This window comes from Tinamus guttatus, unplaced genomic scaffold (assembly GCF_059628265.1).
Source record: "Tinamus guttatus ecotype Peru unplaced genomic scaffold, ASM5962826v1 Tinamus_guttatus_pri_ptg000065l, whole genome shotgun sequence".
Lineage (NCBI taxonomy): Eukaryota > Metazoa > Chordata > Aves > Tinamiformes > Tinamidae > Tinamus > Tinamus guttatus.
The window spans coordinates 266,763-289,856 of NW_028288599.1; the positions used below are offsets into that span (position 1 = coordinate 266,763).

At 43.3% G+C, this 23,094-nt stretch overlaps 1 protein-coding gene across 1 annotated transcript in view; it reads left to right on the forward strand.

Annotated features, from left to right (window-relative positions):
* Nucleotides 1-22,248, forward strand: part of HS1BP3 (HCLS1 binding protein 3) — a 48,358-nt gene extending 26,110 nt beyond the window's left edge. The window contains exons 5-7 of the mRNA XM_088519636.1: nt 9,110-9,264; nt 9,820-9,955; nt 21,738-22,248. Of these exons, the coding sequence (XP_088375762.1) occupies nt 9,110-9,264; nt 9,820-9,955; nt 21,738-21,969 (523 nt within the window). The 3' untranslated portion in view covers nt 21,970-22,248. The remainder of the gene's footprint in view (nt 1-9,109; nt 9,265-9,819; nt 9,956-21,737) is intronic.
* Nucleotides 22,249-23,094: the final 846 nt, after the last annotated feature.

Sequence of the window (23,094 nt, forward strand, 5' to 3'; positions counted from 1 at the left end):
AGGAATCCCATCTGAGGCCACGGAAAACCTAAGGCCAAGCACTAGATAGCAGGGATACAGCCCTGCTCCAGGGTGCTCTCCTTCAGCAGCACAGCCGTATGCCCTTCCTCCTGCTTGTGTGGCACCTCTGCTATGGGATTTGGTGGCCGGGGGCAGATAGGGAGCCTCAAAACCCTTCCCTTCACAACAAGTAAATAGGAACCCAATTAAAAAAGAAAGAAACAGTGACCTATGTCAGCTATTTTTATGTTGACCGCAGAAAGCAGCTCCTTGGCAGCTGCCTTTGCAGAGCCTCAGTGTCTTGTGCAGGAGGGCGAGTTCTGTCTCTCCAGTGCTTCCTCTTGTGCCTGTTCCTGCAGGCTGAACAACAGCAGTGGCTGCAAAAGCAGAAGTAGAAGTTGCTTTGTGCAATAGCCGTATGCGTGGCCTGGGGAATATTTCACCAGAGCAATTTTAGCTGCCCTCAGCAAAAATAAATATCTGAAGGCAAGAAAGCTGTGCTTTTATTTTTATGGGAGCGCTTTTGATCTTGGGATCGGTGAGGGGAGGCAGCAGCCAGAGCAGCCACAGCAGTAGCATTTAGCTCCAGCAACATCTCACTGTGTCCTTCTAGAATCTCCTTCCCGTGGAGCCATCTCTGTGTTGTGGCAATAGGTTTGTTTTCCCTGTGGCGCAGCAGGCAGAACAGCAACGAGGAAGAAGTGACCTCTGAAGAGTGAGCGGTGAGGGAGGGACCCTGGCTGAGGAAGAGGATGGAAAAACGGGCTCAACTACGTCTTCCTTCCTCAGGCTGTGCCAACAATGGGTCAAGACACTGCTCTGTTAAAGGAGCCTGTGTTTGAGCACAGATTCTGCTTGGCTGCTGCAGGAGTCTGCTCACTGCCTTGGTACCCAGCACTTCTCTGGCTTTTAATAAGCTCTCTAGGTGTAGTGGGACAGGTATGTCAAGCAAAATTTTAGACTGGAACATGGTTTGTATTTTGCCAGTGCTTTTCCTGGACTGTGCAGGTCCTAGGCAAAAAGGGAAGGAGGCTTGAGGCAGCGTTTCCCACAGAGTCCCTGGACTTAGAGAGAGACCACAGGTTTTTAGAAGCAAACATCCTCTTTTGTTGATTTATGAATTAGAAGCTTCTCTGTTCACAGGCAACTAGCAATCAGAGCTGGGCCCACATCCCTGGTTCTTGTAGCCAATCTGCTTTTGGATGAGGTGAGGAGGGGCAGCACGGTGGGAATCATCTCCTGCTGAGATCTCCTTAGCAGGCCAGGAGATGTCAGTGGATCCAGACTGTGAGGAGAAGAAGATTAAGTACAGTGAAATTAAACCTTTGCAAAGTAGTTGTAGAACAGTCACAGGATGCCCTTCCTTGGGAGGAAACACCAAGCAATTGCAAACCTTTTTGATTTAAGAGCTGTGAGTGTCCCCCATTCCTGGAAACGCAGCATCAACTAATCACATGTTCAAATGTATTTATCAATTCAACTTTTTTCCAAAAATTACTTAATAGTGACTAAGTTATGTGTTCACTGTGTGTTTTTTTTTTCCACCATTTCAGTTTTGAAGTAACCACTCGTTTCTCTCCAAAATGGCTGCTGTTTGCATTTGTCACTTGTAAGTTAGAGTTGTAAGAATTCTTGCTAAAACATTTAAGGTAATTCTTTCCCTAAGTGCATGCATTTGGAGACCTTTAAATGTCACATCTGGCTTTTTCCAGAATGTTATGTCTATGAAAGGTAAAATGGAAGAGGTTAAATATAAAGATGAATTGAAGCCTTGTTAGCTGTGGGTCAATATCTTAGGGGCTGTCATATTGTAGAATGAACAGCTTCCATACTGGGTTATTGCTGAAATTTTAGACATTTTCATTAGTTTTAATTTCTGGTCTGTGAAGCCTTCCTTCTTGTGTTTTTTCCTTAGTATTTTGAGCATGTAGCAGATACATGTTCAGTACATGGCTCTTAGGCACTATCTTTATTTTTGCTTGATTGACTTTATTTTTAATGCTGCTCAGACATTTCATGAAGAATGTCTCATAAAAGGACAATGTTGGTAGATTGATTTCATTGCAGTTGTCATATTCATATTCTTATCATGTTCCACATTTTATTACCTAGTTACTCCGCATGAAGACAACACTTTATAGATGTGCAACACAATCCTTGTCCACTGACTTCACTGTCTTAGGAGCTACAGACCTATAGCAATCATTAGTTAGTGTAAGAGAATGGATTTTTTTTTCCTTGAGGTGTAATTCTTATAGGCTCAAACCATAAAACTGGGGCTTATTCCCATAAGTAGATCCATTCACATGGACAGTGACCTCGAAGGAGGTAGATCATGGAGTAACATCTGTTAGAATTAATACTAAGTCTCAGCTGTTCTTCCTTATTCTTTCCTGATAAAGCTTCCTTTGCTCAGAAAAAATTACATTTATTTGAGATTTAACATGTTTTTTATTTTTTATCAAAAGTAACTGTTAAAAATCCATGTTTATTTTTGGTGGTCAGCTGTTATAGTTGGTTATCATTTCTGCTTAGGTGCAACCTCTTCCCTTTCTTTGCTTCTCTAACTTACCTATTGTTACTTCTCCTCAGTTTCATCCTCTTCTTCTTCCTCCTCTCCCTTCTCCCCCCCTTTTTTTTTCACATTCTTGTTGCAGTTTCCTGTTTCTCCTCCAATGGCAGCCTGTAATCTTTTTGAGAAGCATAAAAGCAATAATAACCTGGAGACTTAGAGCAGGAACAAAAAGATTCTAGAATAGAGGTAGGAGAGTGAAAGATGAATGATGCTGGTACAGGAGGAGAGAGCTGAAGATGACCAAGAGCCTTAGCCGATAGTCTAGGGAAGAAGGCAGTGCTGCAGAAACTAGAGATCAAGCTAAAAGTACCTGATATTAGCCAGAAATCTGGGGAAGCAAATCAAGGAGGGATGAGAAAGGAGAAGATGGTATGGGAGAGGTAAAGACTAGGTACAAGACAAGGTACTGCAGAAGAGGGAAGCAGAGCAAGGATCAATGTTTCTCTTCTCTTAGCAGTTTAAAATCCAGTGTTATCAAGCATACAAATAAAGAGAGTAACTCAAGATGATATCCGCCAAGTGCAGATCTTATCACCATCGTTCCTGCTGTGATGCTGCTTTACGAATCCACAGCCAGTACAGCAAGACACGAGGGTCACTCCTTCTGGTCCCGACAATGAAAAACTGTTCTTGTTTCATCTATCCTTGCTTGGGGCAGATGAGGTGCCTAAGGTACAGATATGTCTGCTCTCTCTGCACAGAAACAAATACAGTGACATCCCTGTCAGCAGGAGACAGGGTATAGGAGTTTCCATTCTCCCAGTCCCATTTTTAAGAAAAAAGGTGTGCGGTTTTGAGTCTGTTTGTCAGCCTCTGGTAAGATGTTGTTATTAACCAAGCTCACAGTCTTTAAACAGAAAAAAAAAAGGCAGTATGATTCTGGCAAAACTTTAGTAGTGATCTCTTTTTCCATTATTTTCTGATTACATCCACTGTCTGCCTTTCCCTGACTTTACCCAGCATCAGGACAATGCTCATCAGCCCCTGGTCCTTGGCGTTGTACTTTTCTAACACTAGATTTATTCATTTCCTTCCCCTCTGGAAGGAAACTTCTCTGAAATTCTGAAATGTGTTGAACAGGTACCTTCAGGGTGCAGAAAGACATTTGGTCTTTTCTTCACAAACACATTAGGGCATGTTATATGGTTGTGCATATTTGAAAACATGTATTATTAATGCGAGTATGAGGATAAGAGCTATTTTGCTGCCATCAGAAACCCTGAAAGTGCCATTCTGCTTCTTTATAGGCAATTCCCAAAATACTTGGAAATATTTTGGGCTTTTTCGCATCATATTGGCAAGTCTATTATGCCTGTCCTATCTGGATCAGTGTCTTTGCTGTAGTTTAATTTAAGCCTGATTATATTTTGAAATTCTTCTTTCTGTGCTTAAGTTGTTTCAGCAGATCTCACATTCTGCTTTAATCTAGAAAATCAAAGGAAAATGATAAAGACTTTTCCTACATGATAATGTTCTTCTTTGCAAGCTGCTGCGCGAGTCTTGTTCTCTTGCTGAGCTTATTAATGCCTGTGTGTTTCATTAGTTGTTAAAATGAAAGCTTTACAGGAAATGTTCCTATATTATAATTATTGCTAATGAGCTGTATACTAAACAAAATTTGTCAGCGTGTGGTCATGTTTTCTATTTTTAAATTACATTGGAAGGATATCATCAGAAAGATTAAGATCAGATTTTAAAACTTTTTAGCTGTTTTTAGGGATAAGAAGTACTCTAGAGTACTGTACCCTTAAAAAAAAAGTTTTTGCACTAAAGCATGTCCTTAGGTGGAAATGCAGTCTTGAAAATCTGTTCCTTCCTGCTTTCTTTCAATTTGTTATTCCGTTGGAACAACTAATCCGAAAGTTGCAGCACAATAAATTTTCCCCGTAGTTTAATGTTCTTATTTTAAATGATTTCTAATAGATTGATTTCATCTCTTATGAGTTATCTTATTTGGGAGTTTGCCAAGGCCATCTAAAACTGCAGGTTACTGTGAGATCTAACAAGAAACAAGCTGAGATAAGGTATCCCTGTGGCCAGGGCCTGTCTCTTCGTGCTTAGCAGTCAGGCTGCGTGGAGCTCACTTGCATTTTTCTGTTCTGCCTCCTTGGCCCAGAGCAGATGAGAATGACCCCTTTTGTTCTGCGTGTTGTTCTCAGACAGCTTGGGAAAACGAGCACTGCTGAGTGAAAAGAAAGCAGCAGGTGACACTTGGTTTTCTGCATGAACTGGTGCATAGGATCTCTGTTCTTCAGAAATGGTTTTCAAGATGTGCTAATATTATTGCTATATTAGTAGCAGTTCTGTCGTGAAAGCCAGAACATAGAGGTGTTGTGGGAGCTGGGGTGCCTGTTTGTGCTAGAGAGCTCTGTCTGTGTAAGACTAGTGACAGTCCTAAAATACACACGTGTGTATTTCAAGTAATTCTTTTCTGTATTATTAGAACACTATTATTATACTATTTTCCCAGAGCATTTCCTAGGAAAAAAGAGATGGTTGTGTTTTCAGGATAATGAATGATAAAGTATTTGGCTGAGCATTGAGGTTGCACTTACTGTGGATAATTGCATAAACAAAAGTGGGTATTTATTACCTGTCTTTTAAACCAGTTGTGAATATGGTTTCTCCTGCCTTACTGAATAAGATACAGAGCCTAGGCTCTTTGCTTCAAGCTATATGTCACTATGGATCTGGAGGCCCTGTGGTTCACAACATAGATATCACACATGCAGATCTGAGAATCTTATCCTCCCACTTTGGAGAGTCTTAGTCGTCCCCATTGCAATTTTTTACAGGTGATCAAAAAAAGCTTTTCTGCGGTATTGATGTGCCAGTGAGCTCTGGACGCCTCTGTGCAAGTGACCAACACTGTGTCTGCAAGCAGCAAAAGGAGGACTGCTTTGCAGAATGGGCTGGCTTTGAAAGAGGTTGTGTCTGCATACGGGGTTTTATGGACATTTTCACAGGTGATGGAGAGTCTTTGGGGAGCCAAGAATTTCTGCTGGGGTTTCAAGTGAGCCTGCAGCATGACTAGGCAAATTCGTACTCACTAATTTTTGGATGCCTCTTTCTAATCCAGTCTTCTTCAGTGAAGGCTGAAGGCTGTAAAATCAGTCCTCGTTTACAGGCACTGATGGCTCACAGTGTTTCATGTATAGAAACCAGTAGGTTCAACTGGGTAAACAGGTAAGTTTTCAGAAAGCTCTTCAGCTGAACAAGGGGTTCATCCATTTTAGGATTGGTATGTTTTTTGGCAGTTTTTTAAAATTCATTAGAAAATTCACTGAAAAGTCCCCTCATTTCATGGCAAGGGAAGAAGCAATGACATGGGTCATCTTATGCCAGATGCAAATAGCTTCAAGATGTCACATGCCAACATTGCAAGTGTGATGTTAGGAGATCTCCTGCATGAGGAAAGTACCAATGCCTTAATGAACGGCTCCTTTCAAGTTAAGTCCATGGTGCTACTGGATGTGGTTTTCCTTCCCTCTTTTGTCCTTCCATGTCCCTTTGTGCTTTTCCTCTGTGCTATGTCTAGCACTTTTGGGACCTCCTGAGCAGCCAGCTTGGTTCCCAGCTCATGGGAGGTGGCAGATACATGGTGAGGTTGAAGGGCAGAGCTACCTCTTCCAACACAGTCCCAGGCCAGCTGAAGCAGATTGTGAAACCAGAACCTCAGACAGACTTTGAAACTTCTTACATGCCCTTTCCCATCTCTTAACCTCTGCTCTGCAGTGCACAGGCTCAACCAGCCCAGCTATATACAGAACCGTGGGAATTCTGTTTCACAGTTGGAGGCTGACCTCAACGGAGTCCCTGTATGGATATGCTGGAATTACTTGGCAGTTCAGCTCTGCCTTCCTTAGAAGGGCAGTGGGGGGAAACGACTTGAAGACAGAAAAACAACTTCTTCATGTTCCTACTGGTAGCAGTCAAACCCTGTGGGCTTGGCCCCATGCCCTGCAACTGCCAGTGGAGTCCCTTGGCAAAACAGAAGCCAGTCGGTGTAAGTGGGCTGGTTTGATTGCTAGACTAAACAGAGGTTTAATCCCAAGGCTTTTCAGTTCATTTTGTTTTACACACTGTTTGTTACGACATTGTTTTTATGGTTCTTCTCCCTTTACTTGGTGTTTCCCAGCATTCGGCTACTCTGTGGCAGATACTTCAGCTAATACTACTAATAGTAATAGCTCATAATGCTAATAGTAAACCCGTTGTTACCTTTGCAAGGGTGGAGGGCTGTTGCCTGGGGATGTGTTGGCTCATGGGCAAGCTCCCGTGGCGTAACAAGCCCCCGTGCGTCAGGAGAGCTGTTGTAACTCTCTGGATGGACAGGCATCTTGCTGAAGGCTTTGGACATTCTGTGGATTTCCAATCCTTATCTACATGCTGATTCAGTTCTCCAGAGTACTAGTACATTGAAAGGCAGGAATTCTGCAAATAAAGGTTGTTCCTTCCCCAAAAGATCTTACTTATTTGTGCCTACTAATTCTATTCTTTAATAAATGTGCCAGTTCTGTAAGACTCAGCTTTATTGCTCTTTTCTTCCTGTCCTTTAAGTAATGGCTCTCATTTATTACCATTTGTTACCTGTTCCTTCAATACTCAGGCTCATTTGAGTGTTAGATTACTTACTGCAGTTAACGAAGCAGTAATTCTGACTTTGTGTAGAAATCCTCTGTGAAAAGTCTAGTTTGTATGTAGTGTTACTTTAGGTTTTGTCAGTGGAAGGAGCCTCTTATACACGTGCCTCAATCTGAGATCATTCCTCAGAGCTGGTGATGCAAAACTAGCACAAATGCAGAAGTCGCTCTAGGCATATCCAAAATGAGGACAAATGCAAAGAAACAAGGCCTTGGAAGTTTCTTCCCTTCTAAGAAGGAAGCTGTGTATATCAAAAGTAGTTCAGCGAACTTCTCAGTGAAAACCAGAGATATCATTAGTTTGCAGAATGGGATATGTTTCTGGATAAGACTAGTTAAGTTTTGCATGAGGCTCTTGGGCTGCTGAGAGCAGCATTTCCTGTTGTAAAGAGGTGAAGTGCTGCTAGCAAGATATTGTGCTGCAGAAGTGCTATTTTGTTACTGAAAAACTTCTGAAAATGGAACTAACAGGCCTCAATGTGCACAGCTGTAATTGGAAGAGGTTCCTCAGTGTATCTGGAATGTGTGTGTAATCTTTTGACCTTAGTTCTTAGCTTTTAATGACTGCGGCATGTTAAATGATGGTAATTGGGTTTGCCCTAGGCTGAAACCTGACCTGCTGTCTGCAGAGGAGAAAATCAGATCCTCTAATGTAAGAGGTGCTCAAAGACACTGACTTAGTAGTTGCCAAGCTGTGCCTGGTAAGAGGAAAAAATCTCTAAAATCTAGAGGTTTTTTTAGGAGGGACATGTTACCCTGAGGAATTATTTTCTTTCTACTTAGTTTGAATTGGACTTTCCATCCAAAGGCTTTTGGATGCTCTAAATTCTTTTTTTTTTTTTTTTTAATGACACTTTCTGCCTCATAACTCAAGCTGCCCTACTGTGAAATCTGCCTTTTAGCTTCATCTCATGGAACATGACTCTTAGGTATGAGAGCATGAGACAAGTACTTTTCCCTCTCTTCTTGGAAGGAGATTAATCTCCCCTAGTTTAAGCCCTCAGCAAATGGCCTTTAATCCAAAGCAGTTTTTAGCCTCCTCCTCTGCCCACTGGAGAGGCACACAGAGAAATCTGCAGATTTATTGCATCCAGATGTCAGTGTTCAAAATAGATGGGATTAATTGTCCTATAGAGATATGTCTCTTTCCACTGACTAGAAAAGTCTAAAAATTAACTTTGTTTCATGGTCAAACTTTTAGAAGGCTAAATTTAGAGCAAATTAATCTTACTCGTGGTACCAGAAAGTATTGACTGACTTTTGTAAATGCAGTCTGTCCAACATAGCATCTACCAGTCTGTGCTCACTTCATCTTAAGGGTACAGAAGACTTCATACCGTGTCTCCTTTGGGATATATGAGGATGTTCTCATGCACTAACTGGCACCTTTATGCATCGATCAGAAACTGCAGCAGTCAGTGGTGAGGGAGGGGAACCGAAGAAACCTTTTAAAACGCTTCCAAAGGGATCAGTGCAATGGTTCAGCCTATGCTTTATTTTCAAGCCATTCCTTTTCTGTCTGTCTATAACAGTGTTGCTGGAACAACTGTTCTTTCTTATTTTAAGCTTTCTGCGGGGGAGGAGTAGAACTGTTAACAAGAAGGGTGATAGGTGGTTTTCACAGTACAGCATTGCTAGCAGTGCTCCTCCAGTTCCCATTGGGTTCCCTTATGGTTCTTAAGAATACAAAATGTGAGTACAGTTAGACTACGTCAGACCAAAAGTTCATCTAGCTCAATATCCTGCCAGGGACTGTAACAGATGCCTACATACCTTTCTCTGATGCTTTCCCAGCCTCCATCTATTTTCAGTTTATGGGACTCTGCAAGCCATAAATCTTTGTTGTTAAATGCAGAATTGCAGCTGATTTTCTTGTCTCTCATGTTTTTAGAACTAAAAAAACAAAGAAGGTATCTGCTTCACCAGCCAAGAAAGAAGAGGAGCCTAAATTAACCATTTTTGAAGAGGAAGTTGATCCAGAGGAAGGACTGTTTGGCCCAGAGAAAGATTTCTCATCAGTTGGTCCCAGAAAGAAGATGAAACAAAGTAAACCTGTTCTCCATTTGTTTATATAAACAGGTTGATTTTTCTAAAGCACTTTGTATAAGTGAGCTTTTAAAATATAATGATACAGGTTACAGAATGACTTGGGAATCTTAAGAGAATTCTTAGGGGTAGAATAAAGGAAGGAAATAAGGAAATTTTTAGAGGAAATAGAGGAAATTTTAGAGGAAATAGAGGAAATTTTAGAGGAAATAAATATGGCCTACAGTTCCCTTAGCCATTCACTACTGGGCTTAGGTATTCCACAGCTGTGGGAGTTGACTCTCCTACACTTATGGCTCTTTAACAAGAATGAAGTGACCTACTTTTGAATGCAAGAGGGAATCAGATTTACCAAGTCCTGAGAGTGGCGTATCACTGATGTGTTTAATCACACTTTGTAGATTGGAAGTCCTTGTGTAAAAATAATTTGATACATGCTTTTTTTCTTTTTTTTTTTTAAAGACCCATCACCAGATTTCCTAGCTAGTGTTAATGCAGGTAATGTATTATGAAGCATTACTTGACTTCTTAGCTTTTTCTGGTTCCCTTTTCTAGATCTGAAACTATTTGAAGACCCAGACCTTGGTGGGGTGGTGAGACTGGGTGACTCATTACTGCTACCAGCTGCCGTTGAGAGCGGGGAGTTTGTGCTGAACAGGAGTCCTGAGGAGGACACAGAGGAACTGCTGAGGTACTCATCTCAAATCTGCCCTGTAGGACAAAGGTCCTTTGAGTATGGCATTGTTTAGATCTTAAATTTGAGTTTAAATACTCTTGAATGCTGACTGTGAATCAGTACATAACAAAAAAGGAGGGGAATATCTGTGTCGTGAAGCTTGGGAATCAAAGCTATTAGAAGGGAAAAATAGTGGGATCCTTTGTGAAAGATAGGGTGTTATCCCTTGACTCCTAATGAATGGTCTTGTAAACCCAAGACATGCCATCCAGTCCCAGGTTTTTAATGTGGCAATTCCACTTTCTGTCACAATGATCCACAGAGTGGCAGAGACTTCCCTGCCTTATGAAAAGTGAGAAAATGAAGCAGGGGAATGACCAAGTCCAGAAATCAAGATGAATTCTCCTTCAGTGCTCTGAGATTAGGGCTCTTCTCTTCCTACTAGACGAATGATTTTCTGCTGCTGACTCACAAAAGTCCATACCACTTCCAGGAGAATTTCTGTGCACGCCTCCACAGTCATAAAGGGCTTGAATTAAAAGCTCCATTGCTCTGCATTTAATCTTCAATACAATAAATGGGAGGGATGGAGCTCACAATTTCAGAAGGTAGTAATATACTTGGTGTCGGACTTAAACTGCCCCCTTGTTAGTGTAGCCCTGAAACGTATCATGACATAACATGTTTTATTCCCAATCTCAGTCTCACAAGGCTGGTTTGCCTGCACTGCCAACGCTCATGAGATGAGACAGGGAGCCAGTGCTCTGACACCAGCATCACTAGGGAATGTGCTGCAGTGAAGAGTCAAAACTTGCACCTTCTGGATCTCAGCTGGCACTGGGAAGATGAAGTCAACCTGTTTGAAGTGCTAATTCTTGCCAGCCATCTCCTGTTAGCATGTATGACTTCAACAACTGGTGCTAAGCACAGGAAAGAGAAGCTGTGTTTGGATTTCTTGATGGTCAAGCAGGTGGTTTTGAGGCTATTGCTTTCTACCTGTGTAGAAGTACTATCCTATCTGAGTGGTAATACATGATTTAATTTAAACAGTTGTTAAATTGGATTAGCTGTCACCTCCCATTACAGCTAGACAGCCCCCTCTGACGTTTATAAGAGCCAGTGGGGCAGGACATGATTTAGTGCTGTGGTACAGTGGTAGCAAACTCGTAAGTGCTTGCAATATTTTCACATCCACTTTCTCCTGTGCTAGCAATCTCATCATAAAGTGCTTGGCCCAGATTGTTTATATGGCTAGAAAAGAAATGCCTGTTTTAATGGAGTCACCAGTGGAGAGAGCTTTTCCATTTCTTGTGTTAATGTCGCTTGGATTATATGGTTGCCCTTTCTTCATTACAGACAAAGGTCTGTGAAGTCTGCTTTGAGAGCAACAGACCATGCCTTCCCCGTCAGTTTGGGGTCATCAGTGCTAGCAGAACACCCAGATGATAATGGAAAACCATGGAAAAAGATTCCACTTCTCTTAAATTACAATCATTTTCACTTGTTCCTGACTCATTCCAATGCTTTCAGCAGTTGGCAAATGACCAAGGTCCGTGTGGATATGAATACATGTAATGAAGCAGAAAATCTTGTCTGTGGCCCAATGCAAGAGTTGTTGTGGCAATCCAGAGTTGACTCAAGGCTATGCCAGAGGTATAGGCAGATAGGTCAGGATCTGTCCGCTTGTTTAAGTGCCCCAGACCCTCTGAAATCCCTGTGATAAACCTAGCCCACGGTGTTATCTGCACATCACTGAGGGCAGATAGTCTGAATCACAAGCAGACTGAGAAAAGCTGCTAAAGGGGAGGAAGGGAAGAGAGAGTTGTGCTTTAACCTAGTAGAAAGCTTTATCTCACCTATAGGTATATTAGTATCAGTCATCTGAGATCCAGTAGCAGAACTGTCAAGTCCCATGTATGTGGAGGCAGCTTCTCAATCAGCTTCCACCTCCCCTTACCAGCAGGCTGGTATTGCAGGTACTTGCAGTGGCAGAGTCTCTTTCCCAGTCAGTGACCCTTTGTGTGGAGCAGAGCATGCGCTGAGCCTTGCTGTCTGTCTGGGGTAGGAGTGTGAGCATGTCTTGAGGCTTGAGAGTAAGTCTAGCCTTCACCATGTAGACCATGCATTAAGAAGAGCGTCTCCAGCAGGTCGAGGGAGGTGATCCTGCCCCTCTACTCAGCCCTGGTGAGGCCGCATCTGGAGTACTGTGTCCAGTTCTGGGCTCCACAGTACAAGAGGGATGTGGAGCTGCTGGAGAGAGTCCAGCGCAGGGCTACAAGGATGATCAGGGGCCTGGAACATCTGCCCTATGAGGAGAGGCTGAGGGAGCTGGGCCTGTTCAGCCTGGAGAAGAGAAGGCTGAGAGGGGATCTAATCAGTGTATATAAATACCTCAAGGGAGGGAGTGCAGAGGACGGTCATGGTCTCTTTTCAGTGGTGGCCACTGATAGGACTAGAGGAAATGGCCGGAAACTGAAACATCAAAAATTCCATAGGAACTTAAGGAAAAATTTCTTAACAGTGAGGGTGACAGAGCACTGGAACAGGCTGCCCAGAGAGGTTGTGGAGTCTCCTTCTCTGGAGATCTTCAAAACCCGCTTGGATGCAGTCCTGTGCCACGTGTTCTAGGTGTCCCTGCGTATGCAGGGGGGTTGGACTAGATGATCTCTAGAGGTCCCTTCCAACCCTAAGCATTCTATGATTCTATGATTCTATGATTCTATGTCACAATCCTTCTTGTCTCTTAAAGGGAACTGGAGAACTCACTTCCCAGCTCCCAGGCCAGTATGAGAGCTGTGACAATCCACTCTTTAGTGGACTAGAGCTGGGTAAGCTACCAGAGGAGGCTAGCAAATACCTTGGTCCCTATTTGACCACACAGAAAATTTGCCTGGAGATGCATTGTTGAGACTTAAGACCAGTCAAGCTATTATGTGACAACAGGGCTGTGGTAGGTCCAGAAGTCTTAGACATATTCACTGTACATACATAGATGGATTAGGTGAATCATGCTGATGTGGTAACTCTTGACCTATGTAGTACATCAGTGCTACTGCATGTACCACACAGACTTCTCACATTCGTGTGGTAGATCCAAGAAGTGCATGCCTTGCTGCAAGAAGTGCTACACAGCATCTCCACAGACATTCCTTCCAGCGAATCATGAGCAGCAAGAAAGAGCACTGCATAAGACAGGGAAGGGCAGCACCTTCTCCATCCAGAGAGAAGGTGAGAGCAATGTCTTGGTCAGAGCAGAATGCAGGAGCAACCAAGTCCTTCATGGTCTTTGTGGTAAGCAAGCAGCTGTAGCAGCAATAGCACCCAGCACTGTTGGCACAGCAGTGACTCCCCTGCAGTGACTTGTAACTCTTAAGGAAGAGACTGTTATGGAGACAAATGAGTCTGCAAAATGTACGTGGGCTGTACATGTCACAACATGAGGGAGAAAAGATTATGATAAATGCTCTCATTGTGAACTGTGAAGACTCTGCTCCTCTGGATACCTGCTCAAATGAAATGAGAATTACTATTTTCATACACTTCACACTAGCACTTGAAAAGGATCAGATGCTGTATCAGAATAATATAATGTTTATGGCAATGTTTTTATGGCAAAACACCCACATCCACTCAGACAAATATTCCCCTGCCAGTCCTGGAGGACCGGCCTCCTACTGGTTTCTAATTTCTTGGCCTATGGCCAAAATTTAGTGATGGTAATGGAGAAACCAGGTGAGTTACCTCATTGACCTTTGGCATTGTAGCTCTGGGTGCTCTTTGCTACCCCTTGGTCTGCCAAAATACTTCAGTCAGGTTCCTGTAGGGGGACTGTACTTGCATGTCCCTGCATAATATGTGGAAAGGAGACATTCTGCTGTTGTAGGAGCCAGACATATCAAGTCTCCTCATATTGCCTTCAGGAAAAAAAGAGGATATGCTCTGAGAATAAAAGCTGGTCTTTTGGCTGATCTTTTCACCACAGGCATACGAAGGAGGAACCTAGGCTTCTCCTAGAAATCCTGGGTCCCATTGCATTCTACTCTTCAGAGGTACAAGGTAGCTCTGAATTTCACTAAAGTGAATTTTTAAAAGTATCAAATCAACCCCTTTCCCAGAGGTTAAGAGAATTAGCCTTGTCATTTTCTTTTGTGTCTTGCCACACCTGTAATTCTTCGTTCTGGGCCCATTCTGCACTTTACCTCCACTCTAGTAACTCCTCCTCAGCAATGAGTCCCATTCCTCTGAGCTCTGGAAGCGTGAGTTAGGACAGTGAGGTGGATTGAGAACTGCCTGGACGACAGAGCCCAGAGGGTGGTGATCAGCGCTGCAGAGTCTACTTGGAGGCCTGTAGTTAGCAGTGTCTCCCAGGGGTCAGTCCTTGGTCCGGTCCTGTTCAATTTATTCATCAATGACCTGGATGAAGGCACAGAGTGCTCCCTCAGCAAGTTTGCTGATGACACGAAACTGGGAGGAGTAGCCGATACCCCAGAGGGCTGCGCTGCCATCCAGAGGGACCTGGACAGACGGGACAGCTGGGCGGTGAAAAACCTCATGCAATTCAACAAAGCCAAGTGCAAGGTCCTGCACCTGGGGAGGAATAACCCCAGACACCAGTACAGGCTGGGGACCGACCTTCTGGAGAGCAGCTCTGCTGCCTGGATATCATGGTGGACGACAAGTTGACCATGAGGCAGCCAAGAAGGCCAATGGGATCCTGGGGTGCGTTAAGAAGAGTGTCTCCAGCAGGTTGAGGGAGGTGATCCTGCCCCTCTACTCAGCCCTGGTGAGGCTGCATCTGGAGTATTGTGTCCAGTTCTGGGCTCCACAGTACAAGAGGGATGTGGAGCTGCTGGAGAGAGTCCAGCGCAGGGCTACAAGGATGATCAGGATCCTGAAACATCTGCCCTACGAGGAGAGGCTGAGGGAGCTGGGCCTGTTCAGCCTGGAGAAGAGAAGGCTGAGAGGGGACCTGATCAGCGTTTATAAGTACCTCAAGGGAGGCAATGAGGAGGATGGTGCTGGCCTCTTTTCAGTGGTGGCCACCGACAGAACTAGAGGAAATGGCCAGAAACTGAAACACAAAAGTTCCACAGGAACTTAAGGAAAAATTTCTTAACAGTGAGGGTGACAGAGCACTGGAACAGGTTGCCCAGAGAGGTTGCAGAATGTCCTTCTCTGGAGAGATTCAAAACCTGCTTGGAGACAACTCTGTGCCGTGTGCTCTAGGTGACACTGCACGTGAAGGGGGTTTGGACTAGATGATCTCTAAAAGTCCCTTCCAGCCTTAATGATTCTGTGATTTTAGGCTAGTGATAGAAGTCAAACTGCTGAAATCAGTGCCCTACAAATTCTCCTGCCGTGGTCTCTCATGTCGTCTCACTCCCTTGGCTCTACTCATCCAATAACTGCAGATTTTCAAATTAAGTTTTCATGCAGTTGGGCTGCAGATGACCTCTTCTGCCTCATTAATCTAAATTGCGCCTGCATGGTGTGATGGATCAGGTTTTTGTGGAAAACCAGTGGAAGAATTGATCCTGTGAATGTCGCAGCAGGCCTGTGGGCTCACAGAATTACAGAAATTACCACACATCCTAGGCTGAAATAATTACTGCGGTTGTGTGAGCAGCCTTTTCAGGAGGGATTTAATTAGTTTCACCTGTGATAATGAATAGGGAGTTGAGATAGAAGGAAGCAGCTGGCAGCATAAGATTCATCTGCCCTTACTGAAAGGCGCAGTCCTGCTTTTACCTCTCTGCTGCTCTCTCCTCTTAAAAGATGAATGTTACCTGTATTTGCAAGCGAATATACATTTACAGGTGCAAGATGTGTCATCAGCAGTGCCAGGGGTGACCCTTTCACCAGCATGATGTTGGTAGAGAGGCTGAAGCTGTTTGTGAAACTGCCTCCTGACAATGGCTGTTCAAAACCACTGTTCAGTCCATAGGGCTTCCTGAGGGAGTTGCCAGCTTCAGTTTGCTGGGGGAGCTTTGCTACTCTTGAAGTGGAGAAAGTTTCCCTGTTCTTCAATCAGGTGGCTGCTGGATTCAGAGGACAACACTTGTGCTTTCAGACTAGTCATATGGGCCAGTGCCTCCAGCACTACGTGTTGGGAAGTGCTTTCTCACTGTGCTGAGGGCACCAAGGGTAGGCGAGGAGAAACTCCGGAGGGTTGTTTGGATGATGGGCAAGTGGAATGCAGCGAAAGTTGGAAAAACTGAGTCAGGAATTTCCTGACTTCTCCTGGGCAGTTTTTCTTGCTTGTTGTGACCTGACCGTGAGGAAGGAACCTTGATTTGTCTGTAGTTTTCAGTAAACAACTATTCTTCCTCTGTTTACATGTCTAGTATTTTTTTTTTCATTTTGTCTTATTTTTGTTTTGCTGCCCAAGAGGACCTTCTGTGCTGTTTTGTTTATTTTTTCCTGTGAAGGTATAGGGATGCTGTTCCAAACACCTCAAGAGCTACAAAGTAAACTTGGAAGATTGGAAACACAAGTTTTTGCCTGGTCTTAGAAACATCTATGGGTTGTATGGAATAACGCAGGAAGTTTGCCTAGCCCTGGTCTCTCCTAGTCTAGCAAGGGGCCCTTTTTCTAAGTTTGAGCATTACCAGATTTCAGCCTCTTTGCCCCAGTTTCTGGCATTTTGAACAGCCAACACCACATCTTCTGCCTGCTCCACCTTGCTCCAGCCTGGTGAGTAGGGAACTCTGAGCAGAAGTAGGAGATAGAGACTTGAACGTACTCAGAGTAGGGAAGTGCTCCAGCCAGGAGGCTGTAACCCTTGGGAGGTTTCTTGTGGGCATGTAGGGCTCATCCACAGCCATGTGCCTGCTCAGAACAGTCCCTGGCCCATGCAAGCTCCTGAATCCTGCCTGGGAGTCTTCTCACTGAAAGGCTAATCTGACCCACACCAAAACTCCTGTGCCGGGAGCTCTTCTGCAGTTTAGCAGTACAGACTGTCATCTTTCAGTGTCCAGACATATTTCCTGCCACTGTCGACAGTACCAGGATGAATTTATCCATAATGGATTGTAAGGGAAATCAGAGGCAGCAGGGGAGATGCCTCCCACATAGCACCCATTTTGCTCCCATATAGGCTCCAGCCTATATCATTTCCACAGACCCATTAGAGGTCTAGCTGTCTCTGTCGACCTGTCCAGAAGTAAGAGCCAACAGATACTTCGAAGTCTGCTGTGCCTTTTCCCAAGACATTTCCCAAGTGCTATTCTAGCTGTAGTATTTCTACACTTTGCAAAGGAGTCTCTTGCTATTGGAATCAATACCAGACTAAATAAATGCACTGCTAATAAGATAGGGCAAGATAAAAGTGTACTCCACAAAGGCTGGCATGAGTTGCATAACCTGGCTTCGAGCACAATCCTTTTGTATATTCCAAAGAAGTATGGGTCCCCCAGCAAGTAGAGGAGGTAACTTTCCTCATTGGGCTAGGTGCTATGCACACACATAGACATTCCTGTCCCAAAGACCTTGTCCACACAGACAGGGCAGGAGTCCGAGGAGTGACATCTAAAATTTGATGTTCTGATGGCAGCTGAGTCTTTTTCTGTGAATAAGAAACCTTTCACTCTCTTGAAGCCCACAGCCTGTCAATCATATCACAGGGCTTTAGGATAGGCTTTCTTTCATAGTAAATAGGGTTTTTTTGTTACTTCTACATCTGGAAATAATGAGATTTTCCACAAATATTGAGAGTCCATGAATCAGCACATCAGTATGGCAGGAATTTTAAGCAACATGGCGCTGCTTTTCCTTTTCAGAAAAAGAGGCCAATTAGAGAATGATTAATTACATGGATTCTGTGCCTGAGTGTCTTTAACAAGATGGGGAGTGGGGAAAGGAAGGTTCTTCCTTTAATCTCCTTGTTATTTCAGAGTAGTTGCTAGGTTTTTTTCCCTCCTCCTGGCCTGGAGTTAAATGGAGTGGTAATTATGCACTGTAACAATTCATTCCCTTCTCAAGATATAGAGGACCTTGTTTCCATCTCTGCCTGAGGCATTTTGCCTTTTACCTCTTCAGTTTCCCAAGGACAATTGTGTCTCACAGGATCAAACATCAGTGGATCAAACAGTTTGCCTTGAACCATTGCAGAATGAACAGGTTTTGAGACAAAGACCAAATGTTATCTGCCGTTTTCTCTGTAAAAAAGACCCTTTTCTAACCAGAGTCTTTCAAAGATCTAAGGAAAAAAAAAAAAAGGAACTTCATATGATCAGTCTCCAGACTTTGAAAATTCAGATCTTCTGGAGACTATTTGTCCTGAGTACCCACCACCACCAAAAGGCATCTACTGAACTGCATTGTTTTTGTGACTCTACTGGGGTTCTTGTTGCTGGGACTAGCACAGAAATTACTGCAGAGCTGGACAAGTTCAGGAAGCTGCAATGTCTGATCAGGTTAAGGGATTGTGGTTGCCCCTGCCCCTGCCGGGCAGATCAGCTGCCCTCCTCAAGCACTGCACCTCGTTCAAAGTCGTGCTTCTTCCATGCAACCTGTGTGTTAATGTATGCCTTGGTCATCTTGGTGACTGTTTTTTGTTGCCTATGACCAGAGCTTTACTACATGGTCACTGACTCATTCCGTATTTGCAAGTAGAGAGGCATCAGATCAGCTAAAGAAAGCCAGGCTTCAGAAATACCAGCCCTAACATGTTTTGTTTATTGCACAGCAAAGGGAATAGGGAACATGTCCTGGCAATGTGATCACAGGTGTGAAATCTCTGCTTTGGAGCAAACAAAAATGCCAAGTTAATTTCATGTCCGTAGATGAGGTATTCAGAAAGCAAGAACATGCTGACAATGTGTTAGGTGGGATATGACACCCACAGGAAATCTTGAAACCAGAAGACATCAGAATCTTATAATCTAAATATAAGAAAATCTGGTCCTCGAGTTACTTGAGGGGATGAAATTTGAGGTAACAGCAGGAGCTCTCTGCTGAACACAAAGTCCACAACACCGAGGTCAAGGTGCTGCGTTCTGGGGCACTCTCCCTCCTCTGTCTGTCGCTTGGGATGTTTAAATATTTCCTAGTTTTAGACATTGGTGTTCAAGCACTTTATTTTAAGAGATGAGTCTTGGTTAGGACTGGCCCTTTTTACCTTTCATCAGGGAAAATCTGGCTTCTACCTTGTAAGCATTCTGACCCCCTTGCAGAAAATTCAGGTTGATCCTTCGCTGTTCACTTTACGGTTGTTCAGGATGAGCATAGCTTGTCTCAGCCTGGGCAGTGCAGTCGTAAGTTCTTCATGTCTTTTAATAAGGGCAAACATAAAAGAAAATCCTGAAATCACGGACCTTCCCCTGAAATCGTACAGTTTTTAATATTAACAGAGTCCTTAACCCTGGATCTGGATCTTTTCAAGCACCTGCTGTTTTGGCACTGGTGGTGTATACGCCATGGATAGAGGAACAGTGGTTCAGTAAATCTTGATTCTTCTCATGTTCATCATGTCCACCATGGTCCTGTCCCCTTAACCCAGTCAGCTACTTCCCACACTATGGAAAGCTCAGCTTTGCTTCAACTGTCTGCATTATAGAGCTGTGGAAAGTGCCTCCAACTGCTCTGCTGTGTGGTGGAAGCAGTTAGAATTTCTCTCTTAAGATTACCAGTAAACAAACAGAGGCAGGAAGAAATCATAGTCCCATTTAGTCAACAGAAGTTATTCCAGTGACTTCATTGAGATCTGGATGATCTGCCAAGGTAGCTTCACTGGCTGGCACAAAATAAGTTGATGTGTTGATGAAGGAGATATGAATTACAAACAGCAAATGAGAGGAAAGATGAAAAAATACCTGATGTAAATGAGATGAGACTCACTCCTGCTCCAAGAACTGCCTACCCACGGGGCTTATGGAAGGCTGGACTAGAAAAACACCATCCTTAGGCTCCCTGCACACTTTTCTGTTCCAGTGGGGGAGCTGCTGGAGACCTCCTCTCCCAAGTCTCTTTCAGGTACCAGGGGCTGCGATGAGGAGGTTCAGTGATGAGCAGCCGCTGTGTGTTCCTTGGGTGGTGTCTCCATTCAGTCCTCACTGTTCACCACGAGGTGGTTGCTGCTGCTCTGCCTGACAGAGAACACCCAGCCCGTCCTCCCGGGCAGGGGAGCTCCGGTGTCACCTCTGGATGTGGCGCTCTAGCAGAGAGCAGGGAGCGGATGAGCTCCGTGTGCGCGGCCAGCTGCCTTCTTAAGAATCACTTTACTATCTTAGCATTCCAAGTTCTCTAGAAATGAATTAAGTAAAACTATTAGAGGGAGTATTTAGCACAGCAGATAATTCTGCTCCCCTTGGAATAACTACTGCACCTTAATTTTATCTCCTGGTTCATTGGTAGCTTTTCTGCCAGGCTCCCCTTTGGCTGAAGCAAAGGGAATTTGACTGCTGGCACTGTGCTAAATGTGTTAATTCAGCCCTTCTCAGATCAACTGACAATAAAGTATATTAAAAACAGTTCTTAGGTTAATGTTTGTAAACACTTAAACAGTTAAATCACTTTGTTGCTTAAGACACCACAGTCATAGAGCAAGTGCATCCCACTAGAGCTAAGGTCTGTCGGGGAGTTAACCCCTACTTACGAAACTGGTTCTCTTGATCTTTGGCTCCTGGTCTCCCATGTAAAGATTATGTTCACACTTCTTAGGCTTAAACTTTCTTAATTTTTATGTGCTACAATTAGCGACATGACTTGTAAAAGTCATGTATTTTGTATATGTGTATATATGAGGTATTCATTTTATCAGGATCCCTTTTGTAGGTGTTTGTTCATTACACAACTGACTGTCTGCATGTGTTGCTCCTTGGGTTTTGACCACAAATGAGGATTGATCAACCAAGAGTTTAGCAAGTTAACAACTGTGTTTACTCCTTAGGGTATTTTACTTTACCACTTTGCTCAGATGACTGAAACAAAAGGCTTTGATTCAGAACAAAAATTACTCTGGCCTATAGACACTTCTCCAACTATTCTAATTTTTACTCTCTCGTCTCTGCTTTATCTTCAAGAGATGTGATGTGTCACAGCCTCATTCCCCTTCCTTCACAAACTCACTTTCCAAAGGAAGCTGCCTCTTGGAGTCACTTGGCAATCTCCTAGAAGGGCATTCCCCAAATCTGTAACAGCTCTAATGGGAGCAGAGCGAGGCACACAGTGTCCTGTGTCTAATGACACAGTCAGACAATCCAGGTAAAAAAATCCTTAGCTTTTTTGGATGTTTTTTGCTAAGAAGAAGGAAAAAAAAAAGATTGCCAAAAAAGAATCATTAAATATGCTCAGAGATTGGAAAGCACCTTCAGTTTATTGGAAGCAAGTGTGAACTTGTTTATTCTAAAGCCATGACATCTTCCAGTTTCTTACAATTGAGCATGTCTGCCTTGAGAGGGGAAGCAAAGGTGAGTATAAGAAGATTTTACCATTTCATTAAAATTTCCGAGTTCTTGGAAAAACAAAGCATTCTGTCACAAATCAAAAGCACTTTTTTCCCCAAAATAAAATCAAGGTCTTTTTATTTTGATAATTGCAAATTGTTTTTAACTTAGACATTTGAAAACATGTGGTAAAATGCATTCTGTTAGACAATGAATTGAAAAATGTCATTAAAAAATCAGTTCTTATTTTTGTAACACTGAAACTTTTTTTGAAAACTTTCTAAAGCAAATTGGTTGAAGTTGATCCTTTTCTAGAGAAAGTTTTTTTGTTGAATTGCATTTTTTTACAAAAGCAATGCGAAATTGCCAAGCAGTGTCACCAAGGAATAACTGATGTTTTCCTTTCATTCCAGAGTGGAAGATGATTTAGAGAAACTCTTGAAAATAACCTCAAAACCCAAACCTAAGGTACCACCAAAACCGCGCTTACCTCAGAAGCCAGTAGTCGCACCCAGGAAGAACATGAATTCATCGCAACTGGCAAAGCCAAAGGAAGACAAGATTCAAACAATGAACGAAGTGGACATTCTCCAGTATATCCAAGAAAATGAATCTATTGACAATGAAGATGCAAGTCTCTTCTGAATATAGTTTTAAAATGTAGTGAGGCTTCTCAGTTCAAACTCTCATTGAGCTCAAGTGATAGTAGGAAGAATTGGCCTGATCACTTTAATGTCACAGTGTCCATTTATGTGTCATGATTCAGAGACCCGCAAGTTTGACTTGCACAAGAATGACCTGATGCTTTTAAAACAGAGCAGCTGTGGTGTAACATTGCCTTAGATTTCAGGGCTTTACAGAGGATGTGTACAAGGACATGGCACTGTCAATTATGTCTACTAGAGTCACATAACAAGTCATTTTAGTATCAACAGCACAGTTTTGGGCAGTTTAGTCCTAATTGAAAATGCAGCACATGTGGCAAGTATGGATAGTGTCCAACAAATGGTCTGGAGCAGGACAGAATTCTGCTTCTGCTGTTTTACACAATATATTTCAGCTCACCAGAAAGGCTGTGTTCGTTTTCTCCTATGCATTATTTAGCAACCCTTTCCTCTCTCACCGGTATTTCAGTATTCATAACCCATAACTGTTAAGTATGGGTAAAAGTTCCTTTGTAGTTCAGAGGAATACTGAAATGCCAGGTAAGCCTGACTGCTCTGCTGCCTTCGTAGCTGCACAACTGCTTGTAGGAGAGCTGGTAGGACTGCAGACATGAGGCACTGTGCACCTGTAGCTCTTGAGGAGAATGGCGTGTGGCAGAACATGGCTAAGAGAGCAGCTCCAGACATCCAGGGAGATAGATTGCCACGAGTAGGAGATTTGGGTGCTGGAGGACTCGCGATTCACAAAGGCCAACTTTTGCCAGACAAGTTTTCCTGGATTTATCTCTATAGTCAGTGGAGAGAGAGTCCTCCAGAAGGTGATTTAGTGCAGATATTCTAATTGAGGAACTCTGAATTGGTCTCTGGAGTCCCTCTCTCTCTCGCCCTCCCTTCTATAATTTAAGGAAGGAGCCATGATGATTAATTCCACTAAGCCAAAATGAGTCTTCTGATGAAAAAAAAGTTCCCTCATTACTGTGGTAATCCTTTTCACAAGGCAAGAACAACTTTGGAATTAGCCAGAGGGAAAAAAGAAAAGAGAAGGAAATATACCGGAGAAATTTTAATATGCAAAAAAAGTGAGAAATACATGTTAGAACAGGCA